The sequence below is a fragment of the Ischnura elegans genome, chromosome 11 (assembly GCF_921293095.1).
Source record: "Ischnura elegans chromosome 11, ioIscEleg1.1, whole genome shotgun sequence".
Classification (NCBI taxonomy): domain Eukaryota; kingdom Metazoa; phylum Arthropoda; class Insecta; order Odonata; family Coenagrionidae; genus Ischnura; species Ischnura elegans.
The window spans coordinates 70441658-70462617 of NC_060256.1; the positions used below are offsets into that span (position 1 = coordinate 70441658).

At 40.1% G+C, this 20960-nt stretch overlaps 1 protein-coding gene across 1 annotated transcript in view; it reads left to right on the forward strand.

Moving 5' to 3' along the window:
* The window catches only part of LOC124167651 (synaptotagmin-16), a 51552-nt gene that overhangs the window by 11047 nt on the left and 19545 nt on the right, over positions 1–20960 (forward strand). The window contains exon 2 of the mRNA XM_046545633.1: positions 3071–3418. Coding sequence (XP_046401589.1) covers positions 3071–3418 — 348 coding nt within the window. The remainder of the gene's footprint in view (positions 1–3070; positions 3419–20960) is intronic.

Consider the following 20960-nt stretch of genomic DNA (forward strand, 5'->3'; position numbering starts at 1 on the left):
TCACAATTTTCTTTCTCTGCCAACAGTTTTTTGTTCCCCTTCGGTCCTCTTTATTTTCACGTAAGCTGTCGAAGAGTACAATGTCGTGATCACCATTTACATCTGCTCCAGTATAGCCCTTATATTAATTCGCCCAATTCTTGTATATGTCTTTGGCAAGCAGTCCATCTGGTATCTGGCAATGCCCCCTGGCATCTTTTACACTTACATCCTCCGTCAGAGTTTTTTAAGAGCGATAAATCAACCACTATATTCTTCTTTTCAATGAATAAGTCGACTAGTCTCACCGCTTCAACGTTACGTTTTGCCAATGCGAAGTTTCCAACGCTTTTACCCTAATTCCATCTCCAACCACTGCGTTGAATTCTCCCAGTAAGGTGACATTCTCGTTCCCCTTCACCTCTCTTAGATAAATTCCAATTGGTCGTACACTTCTTCATTTCTTCTTCCGTATAGCTAGAGTTCAGCAGGTAGACCTGCAGAATTACGATGAGTAGAATCTCCTTCCAGCTTCACCATCAGAATCCTTTCTCTGTGCGTCCAGACTGGCTTCGCTTACCTGCCCAATGCTTTCCTCAGTATGATTCCGACACCTGCGATCTTTTAGTTGCCTCCCGAGCATATCACTCAATATCCCTTGCTCAAGTATTCGCCTGGCCCCGCCCACTTTATCTCGCTGACTCCCAGTATGCTTACTCCCAGGCAGTCCATCTCCAACTTCCTGATCACCCCTAGGGATCTTACTCTCCAAGACCCTATCATGTTTTCTTTCATGATTGGTGTTTTCTCCTCAGTATTCGCCACTCGTAGATTTTTTGGGGGATGTTAGCTCCTGAATAATTTACCAGGAAGATTGCCATCACTTCATGTAGGTTGAGTGCACAGCTGCATCTCCTAGGGAGGCTTATTTCGTAATTTTCCGTTACCTTCCACAGCTCAATACTGAGGTCAATTCCGCGAAATTCACTGTCTCCCAAAGAAACGAATGATACCGGCCCGATCTCAGAAGACTGCTGCCTCTCAGTTTAGGGGTCATATTGTGTAGCGTGTAAAAATCGGTGACCAAAGCCAGAAAAATATTTTTGTCGCTTGGTATTCTGCCTAAAACCCTCTAATTAGGAGTCGAACACGCTGCCATTGGTCCACGCCGGCATTGGTGTTCGGCCCGTAAAAATCACTGATGAAAGTATCATATCTTCAACCAGCTATTACTGTCCAAATTTTAGCCGCCTTTTCGGCATCAATCCAAGCAATGAGAATTACCGGAATCCTATGTAATCTTATGACGGTATACCTGGCTTTTCTATAATAAGGACACTGAAAAACTATTTTCTAATTCAGCAAGTCAACTCCGTGCTGCTGCAAAATAAAGTCAGTAGCTCCATCGCCAACATACTGTCACACTGTCAAAAAATTAACACATCGACAAGCAAATGAAAGCATTCTATAAATCAGTCAAATTAATATTATGTTGGCTAATTTTTTTCGGCCTCCTAATTTAGATGAAATGCGGAGGAGACATACGGTATGGATGGAGCGAGTACTTAGCGGGGACGGGATGTTGAAAACAGTGTTAGAGGGTAGAATGCTAGGTAAACGAGGGAGAGGAAGGGAAAGAATAGGATTTTTAGATAGAATGAAAGAGAGTAGGCCTTATTGTGATTTAAAGAGGGAAGTGCTTGATGGAGGGTAAGGCTCCCAGAATTCTTCTTAAGTACTCCATGGAAACCTACCTTAATCGGTAGAATACTTCAATAATAATTTTTCCTTGGTTTGAAAAATCAATAATTACTTTGGTCCGAAATTCCTCCCAAATAAGTTTCGCTAGGGCTCGAGTTTCTGAACTTAATTTTCGCGACGACATCCATTTATCTCGCTCTCGTCTCTTTTTCTCAATTTTTACTCAGGTCAACTTACCAAAAAATATACTTCATTTAATATCGAACATAAATCGTGCGATGATAAAACTCGATCACAAAAAAAGAGGTGAGTCAATAACACGGCTAGGTAGTCATTAATGAGGGGGTCCATCGCCAATGTTTACACTCGGAACTCCCCACCCCATAAGGCTTGAAGCTGTTTATCGGACGTAAACAATGCGATCGACCACAACTTGGATCCTAACAAACCGAGGAAAGGGCACGAATCATTCGGTGATACAACGTAATGGCCAAGGGGAGGGAAAAAGCCAGTTGACTGCGAGAGACGACGAATAACCCCAGTTACGCGCATGCTCACAACGATACACACGGGTGGGGTGGGAGCGAAGGGGGAAGAAGTATCGAAGGAGGGGTGGTATGGACTTCCGCCCACGCTACCTTGCCCCCTTGCCCCCCGCCTATAGCTCCGGCGACCGCCTGACGGGAGACCGCGCCCCTGGTAGGCCAGCCGCGCGCTTGACAAGCGGGCACGGCAATAACGTACTCTCGTGTTTGTTAGCGGGACGTGGAGGCCTAGTGGGGCGAGCGTTAGGCTGCTGACCGCAGGGTCACGGGTGAAGTCCTTGGACATCCCAAACAACACCTTTCAGTCAGGCGGCCTCAGTAAAGGAACTTACCCTAACCCTGAATGCGTGATATTTACACTGGAGTGACTTAATTCGGGGTGATCTGTACTCAAACCAACATCCAGAATACAGTACGGGGCGAGTAATAGGTAGGGTCCATCAAAAAAGGCCTCTTAGTCTGGAGTGAAGTCCAATCTTACATCTTCAACAGCATTCCAGCTGATGCACTGAGCGAGTGATACTGATACGGTACATTCCTGCTCGCTCCGGAAGAAAACACGACCAAAGCTAGGCCAAAGGAATACATTTCCGGCGGAGATGGTAGGGCGAGACCACCCTGAAGGGTGTGAAGCACCCGGGGAGACCGAGACCAGCCCTTGCGGTACCCCAAAGCGTTCCCCTCCGCCCGCCGCCGCGAGGGGCGCCCGCCCCAAACTCTCCTGGTTCGTCAACAACAAATCGGCGGCCGTCGACCTGGAGGACCCTCCGTCGGAGACCTCCTCGTCGCCGGCCCCGCTCTCAGCCACCTCCTCAACCGCCCCCTCCCTGCCCCTCTCCCCGCAGTGCATCGTGGTCGTGCCGCACGAGCAGCACCTGTTGGAGGCGTACCCCGGGGGCGAAAGTGGGGGTCGCGACTCGGTCGCCCCGCAGACGGCCACCACCACCTCGTCCTCCGGGTCGCCGTCTCCGCCGCCGCCTTCGCAGTGCGACCACCCAACGCAGGGGGGCGTGCAGCAGCCGCAGACGGGGCCGGAGATCCAGAGCGCCCCATCGCCCACGCCCCTCGTGTCCAAGTGTGGACACTTGGAGGTGGCGTTCGCCTACGATGCCCCGCTCCGGAAGATGTCGGTGCACGTCCTGCAGGCGAGGGGTATACCGGCGAGGGACAGGGGTGGCTCCACCCACACGCAAGTGAGTAACGCCCTGCTTCCTTTCCATTCTATCGTAGATATTAGCCGCGGCATCCATTCCTAATGGCCTTTTTACACAGTACATAAACCCGTTCTAGTTGATGTCTAAATTCATGAACGATTTTAGAGCACCGGCATATAATATGTACAAATGAATGAACCGAAGTCGAACATGCTGTTTTCTGTTCATTTATTCGTACAATTTGGATGGTTACACGGTGCATTTTAGAGTACATTCTTGCAATCATGCAATGGAACATGTACAAATGTATGAAGCGAATTAAAACAGGATCTATTTTCTGCTCAAGCACTCGTTAAATTTGGGTAGTTATACGGTGCATTTTGGTGTTCATTCTCGCGTTCATAGATTTCGTCAAAAACTCGTACAGGTTTATGTATCACGTAACCAGATCTTAACTAAAAGGATTTGTTATACGATGGATAAAATGCCCAACGGTTTTGGTAAGAAGGTTTTTGCGGTGTGGTAACAATGAATTCTGCTTTATTCTTCCGGGTAACCACCCCTATGATGTGGCTGGCGACAATAGTTTCGCCTACTTTCGGAGAACTCGAACCTCGTACCCTACAAAAACGGAGGAAAAAGACTCATTAATACCCGAAAAATGCAACAAAATTCACTATCGGGTTTTCATCCAGGTGAGGCGTTTTAGTGCTGCCGTCGTTTATAGGTTTCTTTTTCAGCCTCCATGACTGCGAAGTCACGTCCTCGCCTGACAACCCGAAGGTCATCGGTTCCAATCTCGCTTGGGAAAATTTTTCCGCACTCGGAAAGAGGATGTGTGTCATAGACTATAAATTAGCCCATTTAAATAGAAGATCTGATGGTTCTAGATGCTTTCATTACATAAATACGACATTAATATTAATATTATTAGGTGAAAAAAGTTCCTTGAAAAAATTTCCTGGAAACGTTAGCCAAAATACCACCCTCTTTCCATGACATGGCATTTTCTCGTCTCAGCACAAAGATAAAGCATAAGGTGGATAAGTTTTCTCGGTTTTTATCCGAGTGAGAGGTATCAGTTTTACTCTTCTCGTGGCAGTAGCGGATACAGAAAAAATTCAAGGGGGGGCACAAAAGATACCTTGAATTACCTGTACTTTTATCGTAATAAAAAATAATCAAGTCACATTCAAAGTTTAAGAAGGTTTTCATTAAATAGATTACGTAAAAATACAAGAAAATGCCATCTTATGATATAAAAAAGTTTAAACTGTGGTTCTGCAATGTTTGGCAATACGGGCGGCCCCTCAAAGGGGGGGGGCGCGCCCCCCTGCGCCTCCCATCTGTATCCGCCACTGTCTCGAGGTACAACAGGTTCCTCGTAATTATTAACTCGACGCATCCGCCGCAAGAGCTCCCTCCTTTCTATTTTATTGGCACAGCATCAATTCTTCTCGGCGAGGAGATTTCTTTTTTATACATTTATATTCATTAATTGGGTGAAGTTTTCTCGGGTTTTCATCCAGTTGTGACATTATAAAGTTGTGCGTCTCGAGATCCGACTGTTTTATCGTAATAACTTCCTCATAACGTCTGCCAAAATGGCAATTATCAGTCGTATGTAAACGATTTTCCGGTGATGTTCTGGATAGGCACCAGAGGTTCATCAACTCGATGATCATCGCAGGAATTTCAGCAAATAACCCCAAGTGCGAAACATGGAATTTGCTCAATTTAGAGGCACTGTTGTTACAAGATTGTGGAAAAGAAATTCCTCAACATTTTACTGAAATTCTATGAAAAAAAAATTTATCTTCCGAGACCACTAAAATTTTGTCGTTATAGGTGTCATGCCAGGATTAATTTTTTTACTAATTTAATGGAGAATTTATGAAAAGAAGTAATGAACAGAAATATATATTTCCATGTATCATGTGGGGTACGTTTACTTAATCAACTCTTCTCTAATGCATCCCTGAGATCTCGACGATTTTCCTGGACATTTCCTTGATTGATTTCCCTGACTTTTTACATCTCTCAATGATGAGTAAAGGGAATTAAGACACTAAATTTAAACACGGTGCACCCATTGCCGTAACTATTATATACCCCAAAAATTTCAGGGACGAAGAGCCCTTTGACCTCATCGCTCTCAGTACCGCCTTGTTTTAAATACCAATATGAGAGATATGGAGGCAATCATAAAATCAATTTTCCTAAACACTTGAAGTTATCCCAAAATTCGTTGAACTGGAGTAATTAAAATGACTCATGTTTATCCGCTCTCCATTTTATTTTATCTTAAATGTTAAAACATACATCTTTCATTATTTGACCTATGAATAATTGTACCCATCCTTTAGGTCTATTTCCTCAAGTTACGTCTCTTCAGCTTTTCACTTAGGATTCTCGATGAATAATTATCTAGTAATAAATTTTAAACAAATAAATCTGTCAATAAATTACCTATGCATTGAACACTCCAGCGGTAGAATTCCATAAGTTAGTTTAGCTTTTTACAGCCTCATTATTAGAAATCCTATCTTTCCTCAAATCGGCAATCGGATTGAAATACATTCAAGGAAAATTTAAACTGATGGATACAGCATCAACATTTCAAGAGGCGATGCCTTCTGTTTTATCTCAAAAAAAGTTACGTCAAAAAATTTCTTGAGGAAAAATTTTCTTCTTCATCTCACTTCACTTTTATCTAATGTGTAAGTGACTGGATTTTCCGGGAATGTGTAAAATATATACATTGACAACAAATTCTGCGCTCCGTCACACCGCTGTGTTTTAGTTCGCTTCGCTACCAATCTTCATTTGTCTTTGCGTAGGACAACAAAATTTCCTCCGGAAGATTACTTAGAGGTACACTGCTTTATAATATCCATTGTACAAATACCTCTAATGAACATTACCAATTAAGCATAAATAAATTTACTTGGTAATTGTTACGTTGAGAAATGGATAAAGCGGTAGGTCACTCATGGCCTGGGAGACGACTGGTATCATTCGGGCTTTAAAAAAATATATAAGCCTCCTGTTCGAACACATGCAAATATGCAACTCCCTAAACGCACTTTGACTCTGGCTCTATCCTCATTTCCATTGACTGATGGATGCATGTTCTCGGAAAAGCACTTCGACAATGGAAACGACCATAGACAGGCAAAGTGATGGGAGAAGCCCTAAGCAGGAGACGCCATTCACTCGCCGTGACCTGCAGTCGAACGCAGTTATCGACGACTCGCGACTTATTATGTGACGATCAAAAAGCTCACCGAAAACCGAGCTGCACTTTTTTCGCGTTAGCTCAACCGACATCGTCGACGGTACTTTGAAAATATCTTTCACCAGTCCCGACATTAATTTTGATACCAAAAAAATGGCGTAAATTTCGTGAAAACATTAATAGAGGCTTAGACGTTAGTTTAGGTTCCACAATGTCAAATGATGTGCAAATTTGGAAATAGAAACTCATTTGAAAAGAACGTTACAGAAAAAGAAAACATTTTAAGAGAATTCATGAGAAGACGAAAATTGATTAACTCAATTTTGCTGATAAATATGCGAAGAGGGTATTATGTCAGTGCCGAAGATATTTACCTTCTTCTATTCGCGGCCGTTTCCTAAGCAATTATTTCACAGCTCCTGATATTAAGTTTAACCCCAAATAAAAACAGCGATAAGAAAATATAAAAGCGTATCATTCTGAATTTCGAGAAAATTCTTCATATTCCTGTTATAATCAATACAATGGTAGCTTTCATTTCAAATTATTTTAAGCGTATCATTCTAAATTTCGAAATTCTAAAATTCTTCATATTTCTGTCAAAATCAAAATAATGGAATCTTTCCATTCAAACCATTTTAATTACTTAACAACTAGTCATAGCTATATATCAAAGGGTCATTTTTAAGGCACCTCCGTTCACTGAAAAATTTCCCCGGGTAGTAAACCCGGAGGGATTAATCAGTGAACTGATGCCTCGCGCTTTCATAAACTCTGCAAAACAACTCTCCCCGCTACGCCCTGCACGCACGAGTCAACGATGACGCACAACATAACGCCTGTCATCATCATGAATGGCAAAGGTCATCCATCACAGAGTAATGATGACTGTCTCAATCAATTCCCTTCCCTATTTTTCAAAAATCATTAATTGGCATTGATTACTCACGATTCATTACATGAACAGGAAGATAATTGAAAATAAAGAATCTCCTAAATTTTAGCGAGGACGCCTTCGCCAGGAAACGGCTTTTATAAACGGCTGCCGGCCTCGGTGGCAGCAGGGTAACGTCCTCGCCTGTCAAACAAGAGGTCGCGGGTTCGAGTCCCGCCTGGGTAGGTTTCCCATATCCAGGGCATGGATGTAAGTGTACGTTAAATTGTTAAATTTGTTGAATACCCCGAGGTAAAATGGCCAATATGAGCTGTATTCGGTGGTTTGAGAAAAAACAAAATAAAAAAATAAGCTTTCATTTCTCCAGTCACTTAGCAGACAAGGATCACCAAACCCCTAGCTATGTCTCCAATGGCCCGGGCTTCAACTACAGAAATAGGATTGATCGGCCTTATAAGTTTTACCACCTGAGTAATGAGGGTGAAATGATATTTGGTACTCAGAAATCGCAAGTATTTCTAAATTCCTGAAGTTAACAAAGAAATGACACAAAAGTGCGAGAGAAATTATTTTTACATCTGCAGTCAAAGGCTATGAATTCTTCGTTCGAATAAATTTCGAGAAGAACGACCATGTAATTTAGAGATACTAATGATGTAAAAATAAAGGAAATTATGATCATCAGCATTAACCCGAACGGGGAAGATAGTTCCATCTTCACGACTATATCATCATCAATGAAAAAGGTAATAACTTTGCATTAGAGAGCATCGGAAACATTTTCCGAAGAATGATGTTTCGTCATCCTCTTCGGATTCTTACATTCAAAATCCTCTTCAAAATTTTGCACAGTTTCCATAATTATAATTTTTCCTTCAAACGTCAATCACACATCATCAAATTAAAACTATGTACGGAACAAAAGTTTTTTCGTGAAACTAATTAGGGAGATACGTTTTTCGAAAAAAACTACCGGCTGGAATATAGATGAAAAGAAATCACTGATAGAAGACCGTCCGGCTCACAATAAAATAAATCTATGAGGTAATTTAAAATTTCATTATCATTACCATCAATATATTTATCACCTGAAGTGAAAAGAAAGCAATAAAAACTGAACCACATAAAAATAAACAAGGAAACGTACTCCAATACCAGGAGATTCCTGATGCGGTCAGAACTCTCCTAAACAATATAATAACAATTACGAAATTAATGTCAGAAAATTCGCTTTTCTTCTTAGCGTATACACAAATTAGCTTTCAATTGAACACAAAACAAGTGTTTCCTTTAATTTTCGAAAATAATTTATTTTCAACCCTCAACTTCCCAAAAATCATCCGTAAAAAGAGATAAATAATCAATTCCATCCCTTGACGACGTTTACATTCTCCTCGATTGCCCCAAGTAAAAAAGAATAGGTAATTCAGAATTATTTTTTTAAACTGAAATGTTTTAATGTGAAGAGACCAAAGCTATAATATATATCTCATAGAAGGAATTTCATGCAACTGTGATTTCGAAATCATACTCATTTACCAGTGATAAAAATCTCTTCTCCATACATTTTCCTGATCACATTATAATTAAAAAATTATTTGAGTTTTTTTTGCGAAGTTTCGGAAGTACTAAACACTTGATTCCCTGAAAAATTGAAGACGACAAACGCGATTGTGTGCCTTTTCAAGCATTAAATTTATATAATTACACCAATGTGATACGGAAAATTAGAAATTGCTTTTACGCTATCTATGCCATATTGCATTGAATGATGAAGTCATGTTCCCCTAATCTAATGCATTAGCTGCAACCTTGAAAAGGACACGCTTCCATTCCGCTGTCGAAGATCGATATCCACTACTACGGTCTTTATCTCCCAACCTCCAATCAATTCCATCGCGTTAGGAATTTGTGCGGAAGAACCAAATTTTCGCTGGATGACCTAGTTATAGACCAATTATCTTATTAAGAGGATGACGCATAACGTTCAATAAGACGGCATGCCATGAGATTCCTTGCACGCAAGCTAAATTTCAGTACTTAACAAATATTATACGATAGTGTGAATGAGAATTTGGGAGAAAACTTTGATATATTAAAAATTTGTTCCCAGCAATATAATAGTCAATTCAGGTACTTCTTGATACGCCCCAATTTTCTATTTCACATTTATTTCCGCTGCACGGTGTACAATTTTATAGTATTGGGCAAGGAAAACAAAATCCTTTGTACTTTTTTGGAGAATACTGCGACAGTCAATAAAAAGCCTAATAGCGACTACCCGCGGTAGATCTGCTGAAGAGACTGCGAACACAATTGCATATATCCTCTGGCACTCCATTTTTCGATATTATTATTAAATTATTCTACTGATTAACCCTCTCTAACCCAGAGGCGCTTCTGGGAGAAATTAAATTTCAAGACTTCTCACATTAAAAATGTGAAAATTTTCTACGCAATCATACTTATCGTGACAGCTACATATTCCGCTATTGAACTTTACAGCAAAAAAGAACACGTAGTTTAAAACTTTCCTGAATAGACCTGAAAAGGTATACATTTCTGATATTACTTAGAAGCAATATTGGGTTATAATGGGTTAAGGTAGGTTTGCATAGAGTATTTAAGAAGTATTATGGCAGTCTCCCATCCTTTTATGGTCTTCTCTCTTCAATGCAAAACAAGCACTACTCCCATTCATTCTATCTAACAACACTTGTCTCATTCTTTCTCTCACTCGTTTACCCAACATTCTACCCTCTGACGCACTTCAACATCCCCTCCCCGCAAAGTACTCGCTCCATTCATACCTTGTCGCTGTCTCCTCCATATCTCATCTAGAAGCTGCCTCTCCTCACCCACCATGTCAAGCACTTCGTCGTACCTACTACTTTCCGTCCACTTTACCTCCTCCACTCTCCTCCACACTCACGTTTCGAATGCCTCCAGTCTTTTCTCGTCCTCTTTCTCTCTCCTAAGAGTCCATCTTTTATAAAGTAACATTTCACTATAGCTGCCAGCAACCAACGATGAATTTAACTTCCTTTACTATACAATCTATACATAGATCTGATTTGATGAAAAATCATGGTTTCCAAACGTGTGAATTGAAAACAAAATATCAGTTTAGGCAACCCTCACACCACCATAGCTCTTCCCATCTTCACGACCATGTCATCGTCAATAAAAAATGTAATAACTATGGATTAGTGAGTATTGGAAATATTTTCCGAGGAATTATGTTTCTTCATCCAGTGCGGATTCCTACATCCAAAATCCTCTTAAAGTTGGGCACAATTCCCATGGCTCAATTTTTTTATCCTCGCAAACTTCTGGCTATCTGCCTGGCGACGACTAAAGAAATACAGCAACGTGTTTTAAATCTGGAAATTTTCACACTTTCAATGAATATCTGAATACTGTTTTTGGTTTTCCGTTGTTCATTTGAAGTTACTTCTCCTGTTTTTTTCATGACCAATCCCGCGCGACATCCGAGGATCTAAATTAAGAAAGGAATTGTTCTCACTGCATCCCACGCAACTTGCCTCGTCACTGACGTCATCGCGGATTATTTTCTCATCCCGTTTACCTCTCGTCGAAACTTTCACTTTTAAGCCCTTCCTAAAAATATAATATTTCCTTCACTCGATGATAAATTCCCTTGTCTAGAACATTATTCGTACATCATTCCTCTCTAAAAATACAGCTTAAGCAAAATGTGTCGTCGCAAAAATTATAAGTTTCGCTCTAAGTCCGCCTGGGGTGCACGGTGAACTATTAGCTATGCAGTGAGAGACTACAGACCAATATCTCAGCCCATTTCAGCCCACCATTATAGCCCTGTGGATACATCATACATTGCTGAGCAAATGCACTTGACGAAAAACTGAGCACCAAATATGTTTCCAAATTGCTACAAATATCCTTAAGGTTTTTTTTAACCTTATCTAACTATTACTTTTTTTTATCCGGTAGAAGTGATTCTACTAATTTAAGAATACCGGAACTAGCCACGGTGATATCTTTACGAAGTCACTTGCATGGACAAATTGTGCGAAAATTCCTCAGAGAAAAATATCATTCGCCTTGGTCAGGATTCGAACCCGGATCCGCCGATTTTCGGTCGAGTGCTGTAGCCAGTTGTGCTCTCCGGCTGTGGCGCTGTTAACACAATTTATACTCCTTGTGGCATCATATGCTCAGCAGTCCATACCACCTCGTCCGGTATAGTCCTCGAAGAAAAATGACGCCTCGGTAGCTTAACTGGCTAAAGCAGTCGACCGAAAATCGGAGGATCCGGGTTCGAATCCTGATCATGGCGAATAACTTTTCTCTGCATATTTTTCGCATAATTTGTGATTCTACTAGCTGAAAGAGACGGGTGCAAATCGTATTTTCAATTTCGCAGGGGAAATTTACTGTCTGTAAATAAGATGCAAGCATAATAGAAGTAAAAATAGAAAGATAATGAAAAGATGATTTTAAATTCCCTTCACCAAAACTACGCTTTCCCTGAGTTTTCAATCCATTCTTACGCCGATATAAAATAGATCACATTAGATTTTGGCACCATCACCGACCAATGTAGCCACGGGTCATTCCAAGAGAACTTTTTGATGAATGCATGACCAAAATATTTAAAAGGATTACTTCAGATGATCGTAGGAACACCTAAATATCTTCAAAATTGCAACGTGATATTTTTCTCGGCGGAAATGGGTTAAGCTTAAATGTATGTGTGCTCCAATCGAAAATGGCTTAATACTGGTGACAACCCTTGGTGTCATGTTGCCGAAACTAGCTAGCAAAAGATATAATAGTCAAATAAAACACTTTTATCAATTTTGCTGCCTCAAAATTTCTATTAAATAAATTCGTTACCAAAACAAAAAATTGTAATAAAATGTAAACAAATAACTTGTTATAAAAAAACACAAAGAGTAATATTTCACTTCTAAAGAAAGTTAGGGAAAAAGCGTTCCGGCACTGCTAATTTTGCCATGTCGTCACTGGTGAAAGTACTATTCCTCTGTCGAACAGATGCGATCTACGGATTGACGGAATTTGTGTGTGACTACCCATCTAAGCCAGATATTACAAAGGGTTAGTTCACCATTTATTTATTGACCCTTTTGACTGTTTGGAAATACAAGCAGCCCCTATTTTTCCGTTTTGCGATACATCCCCTACTTCTTTATGTGCTCGCGAGGGGTATTCGACAGCCTAAGACCGTTAGAGGGTAAGTTGATGACGTAACGCACCGTAGCCGAGTGGGTCGCCATTCCTTTACTTCTCGCATTGTCCACACGCGGTTCCTTTTCTTTTAGAGTATTATGATCGAGTCCTCCCCACAATGAGCGACTCTACCTGAACGAGTCAATGAACCGGAACAATAATGACGTTTCCAAATAATGAAAAGTGGATAACAACTTTTGCGTTTTCTTTTTTTTAACTCATGAGAAATTGACTGAAAAGAAAAGATTTTTTACGTCGCAACGTATATTTCCCTTCCATTCAACGAATTCTGTTAGTGAATTGCGATTTCGGGTCAGAGCTCTCATTCTGACAACCTGAATGAATCAGTTCCAAAGTCTGCGGCAAGCCAGCTATATCGAGATCGACGGTTCCGAATAAATGGTCGGCTAAAGAGCATTCGCTCGTGTTTTGTACGATCGCGAGTGCATTTTCCTTGAACTCATATTTACCGTATTTAACAAATAATGCTTTGGTAGAACTCACTGAAGTACCTACCAAACTTAGATCAATTTTTCATTTTCTCTTAATTATTATCCGATCGAATCACTAGCAGAAGATCCGCTGAAAGGATTTTAAGCCTTCTTAAGTATTTAATGGACAATGCTATCTTTGATTGTAGTCAGCAGATTAATTTACACCAACGGTATGATTACTACGCCACATAGTAACCATGAGTAAAATTAAAATGCTTTTATTCCAACAAGGTCACGCGGAATTGAAATGCATCTCGATTACAAGGATTCTAAGGAAACCCTTTTGTTATCAGTCGAAGGCGTCGGTGACTTTTTAGAAATTCTACTACTACTCTCGTTTTTTCTGAAGCATAACACTTACGCACGCTTATGTAATATAAAATAAATGTGATATAAAATTAGTTGACAGCTATCCTTGGTGAAAATATATAATCGCTATCAATGTTCAGCACCGGTCCCAAAAAATACCTAAGATAACCCAAAACATCATCATGTGTTAACGTTAACGACACTTCACCTCCAAGTAAACCAACATAAAAATAATATCAACTTGTAGAGGTGGCGACGAGAAAATCGCTTACTTAAAAACGCCGTTTCTCCCCAAAGAGGGCAAATATGATGTTATTTTGATCACCACAGACAGCAATAGGGTGGTTTCCTATTATTTTTTATTGCCTAAATCAAAAGATTATAAATCCTGGAGTACGCATTTCACGCTTTTAGATTTTTAAATGAATATATCTATTTTTCGCGATTAAATTAAAAGTGAAAATTTTCAAGCGCGTGAAAACGCGACGGGTAAGTATGTATGCTGGGAAAACTCCGTGTGACGATCTGGTTCCCGCTGCCGCAAGTGAGATGACATTGGGGCGAGGCTTTGAGCGTTGATACGATGGAGGCTGCTAGCAGGTAGCAGAGTACCCTGCTAGCTGGTAGCGCTTGGCTTAAATAAGGATTATTAATACCTTATCAAACGAAGAAAACTTTCCGACCTTAGGCAGTTTTAATAGGTGATTATTAAGACATGTTTCCCTGAGCTCTGTGCTTCATGCATGCATTGGTAATCTCAGACAATGTAAAACTCCTATCTAATCGTATAGAAACTAGGTCCCTGTGACGTCACGTGGAGTGGCATCGCATGGGCGCCAATCTGGCCTTTTTCAAATGAGGATAAAATTGACCATTGCCATTCGTCTAACCCGGTATTTCTAAAACCAAATAATTTGTATATTATGAATACACTAATGGTGGGTAACGAATCTCAATCAATGCCTCTCGTTTTCTTTGATGAAGAAAACTGCCCTATTCCAGGTTTTATAGCCATGAGTAATGAAAATACCCCTGGGTATCATAAGAACCTTCAATGAAAGGGATCGACATTCGAGGTCACGTTCGCCACGAAGATGAGAGAAGTGGGTTGATTTGTGGGCATAATAATTAATTTTAAGAGGGCAATTGAGGACTCGGGAGTTTTGGGGAGACATTCTCCTAACAAGATCGGCCCAGAGAGAGAGAGCGATAGGCACGTGGATCACATTTTACTGCCCATCTCGACAGTTTCTGATTAATAGCAAGCTTACTTCTCCCCTCCGCCTAATTTACTCACCGATCCAAAGAATGCTGCGAAGATAAGAGGATACTGATGTTACAAGAAGATGCAGCGCAAAAACGTTATTTCTAAAACACGATGCTTCCCTAAAATTATATTTCCATTCAGATAATTTTGACTTCAGCAAAAAAAAATATTCTGTGAATTCCTTTCCCCGTAGAAACGAGTTACTTCAGTAGATTCCAAAATTATATTCTCGGTGTAGTAGCTCTAACTGAAAGTAGGCATATATGTACAGTCACTTTCAAAAGTTTTAGGACAAAGTTTGTGGCGCCACTTCTGCTTCTCAAGAAAATTTAGTTTCCCTTACTCCATTTGTTTTCCTTGCTCACGCACTGCAAATATTTCGCCTCCATGTGAAGATATATGAACAAAGAGGGAGAAGTTACTTGCTAAATTTATCGTTTTGTTTCGATCTTTGATGGATTTAATGATTAATTTCGTGTGCATACTGTGTGTCCTTGCTCCGGTTTTCACTGCTGGTCTGATATTATGTATTACAAAAACCTCAACGTCAGAAGTCGTGGTGGCGTAGTGGAGTTAATGCGACGTCGTCACAGTAAAGGTTGTTGGATCGATTCCCCTGCTCGGAATTAAGATCTCAACATTTTTTTTCCTTGGTAACTCCTTTTGTATTTAATAATGGGTTTCAAAGAATTTAAATTCGCTGTAACCGTTATATACTTTATAGTTTTTTTAATGGTAAATGGTAATATACAAGTTAAGAATTGGGCAAGGGTTGACGTATCATTTTTATGGATTGCTAGTACACATTTTGAAAATTAGGTATTTGCAAAAGGGGTAACCGTAACCCGACGGTAAGGGGCGCATTCAAACCCAGCGTTGGTATTAACTTAATGATTTTAGATTGGCAATGAAGGGTCACGCATAGTAGTTTATTGAAAATTTATTAATTGGTTTAGAAAGCTGTTGATTGTTATGATTCTCTGTAATGAGCTCCATACTTTTCACCCGTCCCTTGAGACGGGTGATATGTGTGTCATTATATGACGTCCAACTTGACTTACATACAGCAAATAGCCTTTATAATCATCACATACTACTTCATTTGGGTTTTGCGGTGAATGTGTTTTCTAGTTTTCAATCAATGCAAAGATCCAACTAATTTGTCAGAACGGATTCATCCAAGTAATCGGCGAGCTGATAATGGAAACCTGTTGATGTTATACCCTATTGCGAATGGACAATCTAGAATTTTATCCAATGAATTAGAAGAAGGCCTAAACAGCCCTAAGAAATAAAAAATACCTTAAGAGACCTCTACCCCATCATCAGCGCAAATCGAAGTACTTCCAATCTCCTCCCTTCCCGCCCTTCTATCACCTACAGAAAGGCACCCCACGTGCGCAAATATTCCGATCAACCCGCCCCTCTCTCCCCCGCACTGCCCCACTATCTTCCTCCTCCTCAACATGCAACCGCCCAAGATGCAAGTGCTGCTTTTAGTTTCGCTCCACCTCCCCACCATTCATCAATTAATCTTCCTCTTCTCCTTTTTCCTTTAAATACTTCCTTTAATTCCATCTACCGACTATCCTACAATTTCTGCCCTGCCTAATACATTGGAGAATGCACCACGGCAGTATCCATTCGAATGAACAACCATCACCTCTCCACCAAGTCCCCCCCATTCGTTGAACCAGTACTCCAACACAAAATAGTTCCTTCGAGCAGTGCTTTTCCCTTTCCTAAATCGAAATACATACTACCAGAAAATTCACCCAGCACACCTGGGTGGAAACAGCGTTCAAACCGCCAGGGCTGAACGTCACTCAGTAGCCACTAGCCAATCCCACCCCATTTCCCCCTCACCTCCACCTACCCCTTCAACCCCCCCCCCCCTAAACTCCACAGAAGACATCAGCAATCCTGTCTCACTCATTGAGAATGGTGGGTAACCCCATAGAAACGTCTGAAAAACATTTTGTCAGTGTCCCTTTTTCAGTGTTTCTATGTTATTTATTTAATCTAAGTATATTTATATTCATAAAAAAGTCGTAAATCGTGTTAATTACACTATTTGTAACCCGAGAACGGCTACACATATTTGAACGATTTTCTAGATGAATAGAATTTTTTGGATTCGTATCAACCTCGAATAGCAGAATTAACATTTAAAAATAATATCAGTTCATGGAAGAAATTAATATGGATGCTAGGGGACATTTTTAGGAGTTGGCAACACTTCAACAGCTCTAGTTCAAGTCGGTCATTCTACTTACTAAATGATCTCTTTTGTTTTTACCAATTTAATGACTGAGCCTCATAAAAATTTTTGACTCTCGGTAAAGGCCGTGTTCTTGTCGACGTATCGAGCGGATTTATTTCATATCCTCGGCATTTTTGCAATATCGTTTCATCGAAAGATGAACTCCTCAACAAATTGCTCTCGAACATGACTGATGAGCACAATAATCACAAATTTTAGAGCGAGCGAGCGATTTTGGCGGCTCAGGACGAAGATGTGGATTACTTCTTCGAAACTTCGAAATTTGCAAATAATTGGTAATCTGCATTTACTCAAATCTATTGACTGTGTTACAAAAATAGATGAAGTCACCAACTATCCATCTGCATTTTTAAACTTCTGATATGTGACTACTTTCTTACCACCGCACAATATACAGCTGAAGGTTGACTCGGTGGTCATGAACCTTTGAAACCTAAAATATGCAATGGAACATGTTAGGTGATAAAAAAACAATAATCAATGTGATTCACGCGGTTATATTCAAAGGAAAATTTAAAGATGAGGATATTCTCATTCCAAGGATTCCCATGATCCCATCTGATATGCCCTATGAGTTCAAATAAATTCAAATTTCGGCTTCGTGTTTCATTCGCGATGATGATTAGCTAATTACTATGTCAACCTTTGAGTGTTTGTAGTCTGAATTAAGGAAATCCATGTTTTTCTCATGAACAATTATATGTCTCATGTTCAGTGTTGGTAAACTATCCGCTTCATTTGTTCGTGCGTCTTAAATTGCTAATATTTTTTTCTATTGTTTTGTCAATCATGATGGAATTGATTAATACAACATCGTATCTATGAACATATTACGTTCATAGATACGTTCAGCGGCACATCCTTACAAGGAATAACTCAGGACGCCTCAGCAAAAGTTATTGGGGTGCAATGACGGCTGCAGGGCCTGGGCCTATAGTTTCCACGTCTCGAAGACTGAATGCATAGGAGGACGTGGGATTCCTGACGAACCATCTTCTACCGTATATTGAAACGGTCGTTCCGCCTGGCGAGGAAGTGACTTTCGTCCAGGACAATTGCCCAATCCATTGGGCAAATATCGTTTCTAATTTTTTTGAAGAGCATCCACGGATTCATGTTTTGCCATAGCCATCTAATTCCCCAGACTTGAATCCCATAGAAAACCTTTGGAGTGCAGTGGTGAGAGAATGGGACATTGGGAATTAATTTAATGACGCTTATTGCAGTTCGTTATTTGTTCAATTTGCCGAATTGGGTGGCGGCGGGGTAAAATGCTCGCCTGTCAAAGAAGTGTCGAGTTCGAGTCCCGCATGGGTAAGTTTCCTTTATCAAGCGCAACGTTGTCGCAGAATAATTTATTCACGCCATTTATGTCAATATTGATCCGTCGGTACGTATGAATTAAGTATGAATTTTGTAACGTAAAGCTAAATGTGGAATAGTATTTATTCAATAAATTTGAAAGAAATAGATTCTTACAAAAATACCAACTCCCGTAGAAGTATTGAGAAAGTAATGCAAAGCATATTCCGGAAATGTTGTGGATTCAGCGGGCCAATTTTTGAAGCGACACAAAAATCGTTCATTTTTTCGGGGACTCTCAGCCAATTTCTTAAGGGAACACCTTGTGATACGTTTTGTTAGGAAATCACTGAGGAATTTCAGAGCACCTGGATTTTCTCTTAAATTCAGCCTCAGCAATAAATAATGCAGCAAACATTTTTTTCTCAGTGAACAATTTTTCCCCCATTTTCATATTATTTTATGGATATAAAGTAGAGCTGAGGGTATGAAGCACATTTTAAAAAAGCTAGAAGTTCCCATGGAAATACCTCCGTTAAAACGTCCAAGGGATCCGCTCCAGGGTGTCATAAAACGACCGTTTTCGAAATTAGAATCCTTAGGGTCAGGGATCGGTGATTGAAGAAGGTATAAGGGTCTCAGCTGGTATCTTTCTGGTAGGTCTTTTTGTATGAGTCCCAGGAAAACAACTCACTTTGTCGAGGTTTGAACGCTTTTAATAGAAGCGTGGTCTTCGATCGTATCCAAAGATAACGAAATGAACTTCGATGAAACGTGCAAGTACATCGCATAAAAAACCTCCACTGTCTTCACCATAGACCATTTGAGAATCGGTGTCTTGAAGCAAAACATAAAAACGGTGAATGTTGAGCGTTAAAACCCATACAGCTTCAATAACCTTACCGCGGCGCGGCTAATCCAACTCCCAACGCGCGGAGAGGAACCCTGCCGTGCGATCGAAAAATCTATGTAATTTCCGGCGACGCAAACTTATTTCAAATAAAACTGCATAAAGACCTCAAGAAATCTTCAAACAATGCTGTCATATAAGTTACTCTGCGCGACCTTGCTGAAAACCTATTTGAAAGTCTACCTAAATGTAAAACTTTGTCGAAAAACAGTATCCGCCATTTTATTACTGCACGGTAAGAATTTATGGACTGTATTCTTTAAGATTACGGAAAATCTAAGAAAAAACACCATGCTAACAGATTATGTGGTTTTTTATTCGGCAAGAATCCACCCATAACTTCACCATTCACTTACTTTGGAAGATTTTCAGAGAAAATTGAAGACGGGCGTTTTTATGGAAATTTGCTCACGTTTTAGCCTCTGTACCTCAGTAACGGGTAAGATCTATGTCAAATGAAGTACATATCAATAAATTTCAATCATTTTTAAGTATACCTGCGAAGTTTCAAGTTTATAACTCAAAAAAAGCCATTTTGTAATTTTGTCCGGCTTTTTCCGATTTCCGCCCACTGTGCCTTGTCGCCTTTCGTTAAGAACAAGAGAAAGCCGATGCTAGCTTTCTCTACTCCCTATCTTTTTTAACGTGCTCTGGACGCGCAAGTGAAGTTATTTGTCGTTCGCCTTAACACAGTACTTGAAAGAGGATTCAAATATAGGCGAATTCCTTATTTCCGCCATCTTTAATAATGGGTTCATATGCTGGAGTGCCGACTCATTAAAAAATATTGGGGAAGCCCATACCGGCGGTCTTGTCCAGGGAATTTTTATAAATAGTTCGTTTAAAAGTTTAATTTCGAAGATCTATTTCGAATCCCTAGACTGAGGTTTGTGGTGATGAACATTGTGCTTTATCACCCGTCTCAAGAGACAAGTGATGAAGGATGGTGCTCATTGAAGAAAATCATAATAATCAACAGCTTTCTAAACTAATTAATGCAATAATCAACTGTATGACCCTTCATTGCCAATCTAAAATCATTAAGTTAATACCAACGCTGGGTTTGAATGCGCCCCTTACCGTCGGGTTACGGTTACCCCTTTTGCAAATACCTAATTTTCAAAATGTGTACTAGCAATCCATAAAAATGATACGTCAATCCTTGCCCAATTCTTAACTTGTATATTACCATTTACCATTAAAAAAACTATAAAGTATATAACGGTTACAGCGAATTTAAATTCTTTGAAACCCATTATTAAATACAAAAGGAGTTACCAAGGAAAAAAATGTTGAGATCTTAATTCCGAGCAGGGGAATCGATCCAATAACCTTTACTGTGACGACGTCGCATTAACTCCACTACGCCACCACGACTTCTGACGTTGAGGTTTTTGTAATACATAATATCAGACCAGCAGTGAAAACCGGAGCAAGGACACACAGTATGCACACGAAATTAATCATTAAATCCATCAAAGATCGAAACAAAACGATAAATTTAGCAAGTAACTTCTCCCTCTTTGTTCATATATCTTCACATGGAGGCGAAATATTTGCAGTGCGTGAGCAAGGAAAACAAATGGAGTAAGGGAAACTAAATTTTCTTGAGAAGCAGAAGTGGCGCCACAAACTTTGTCCTAAAAC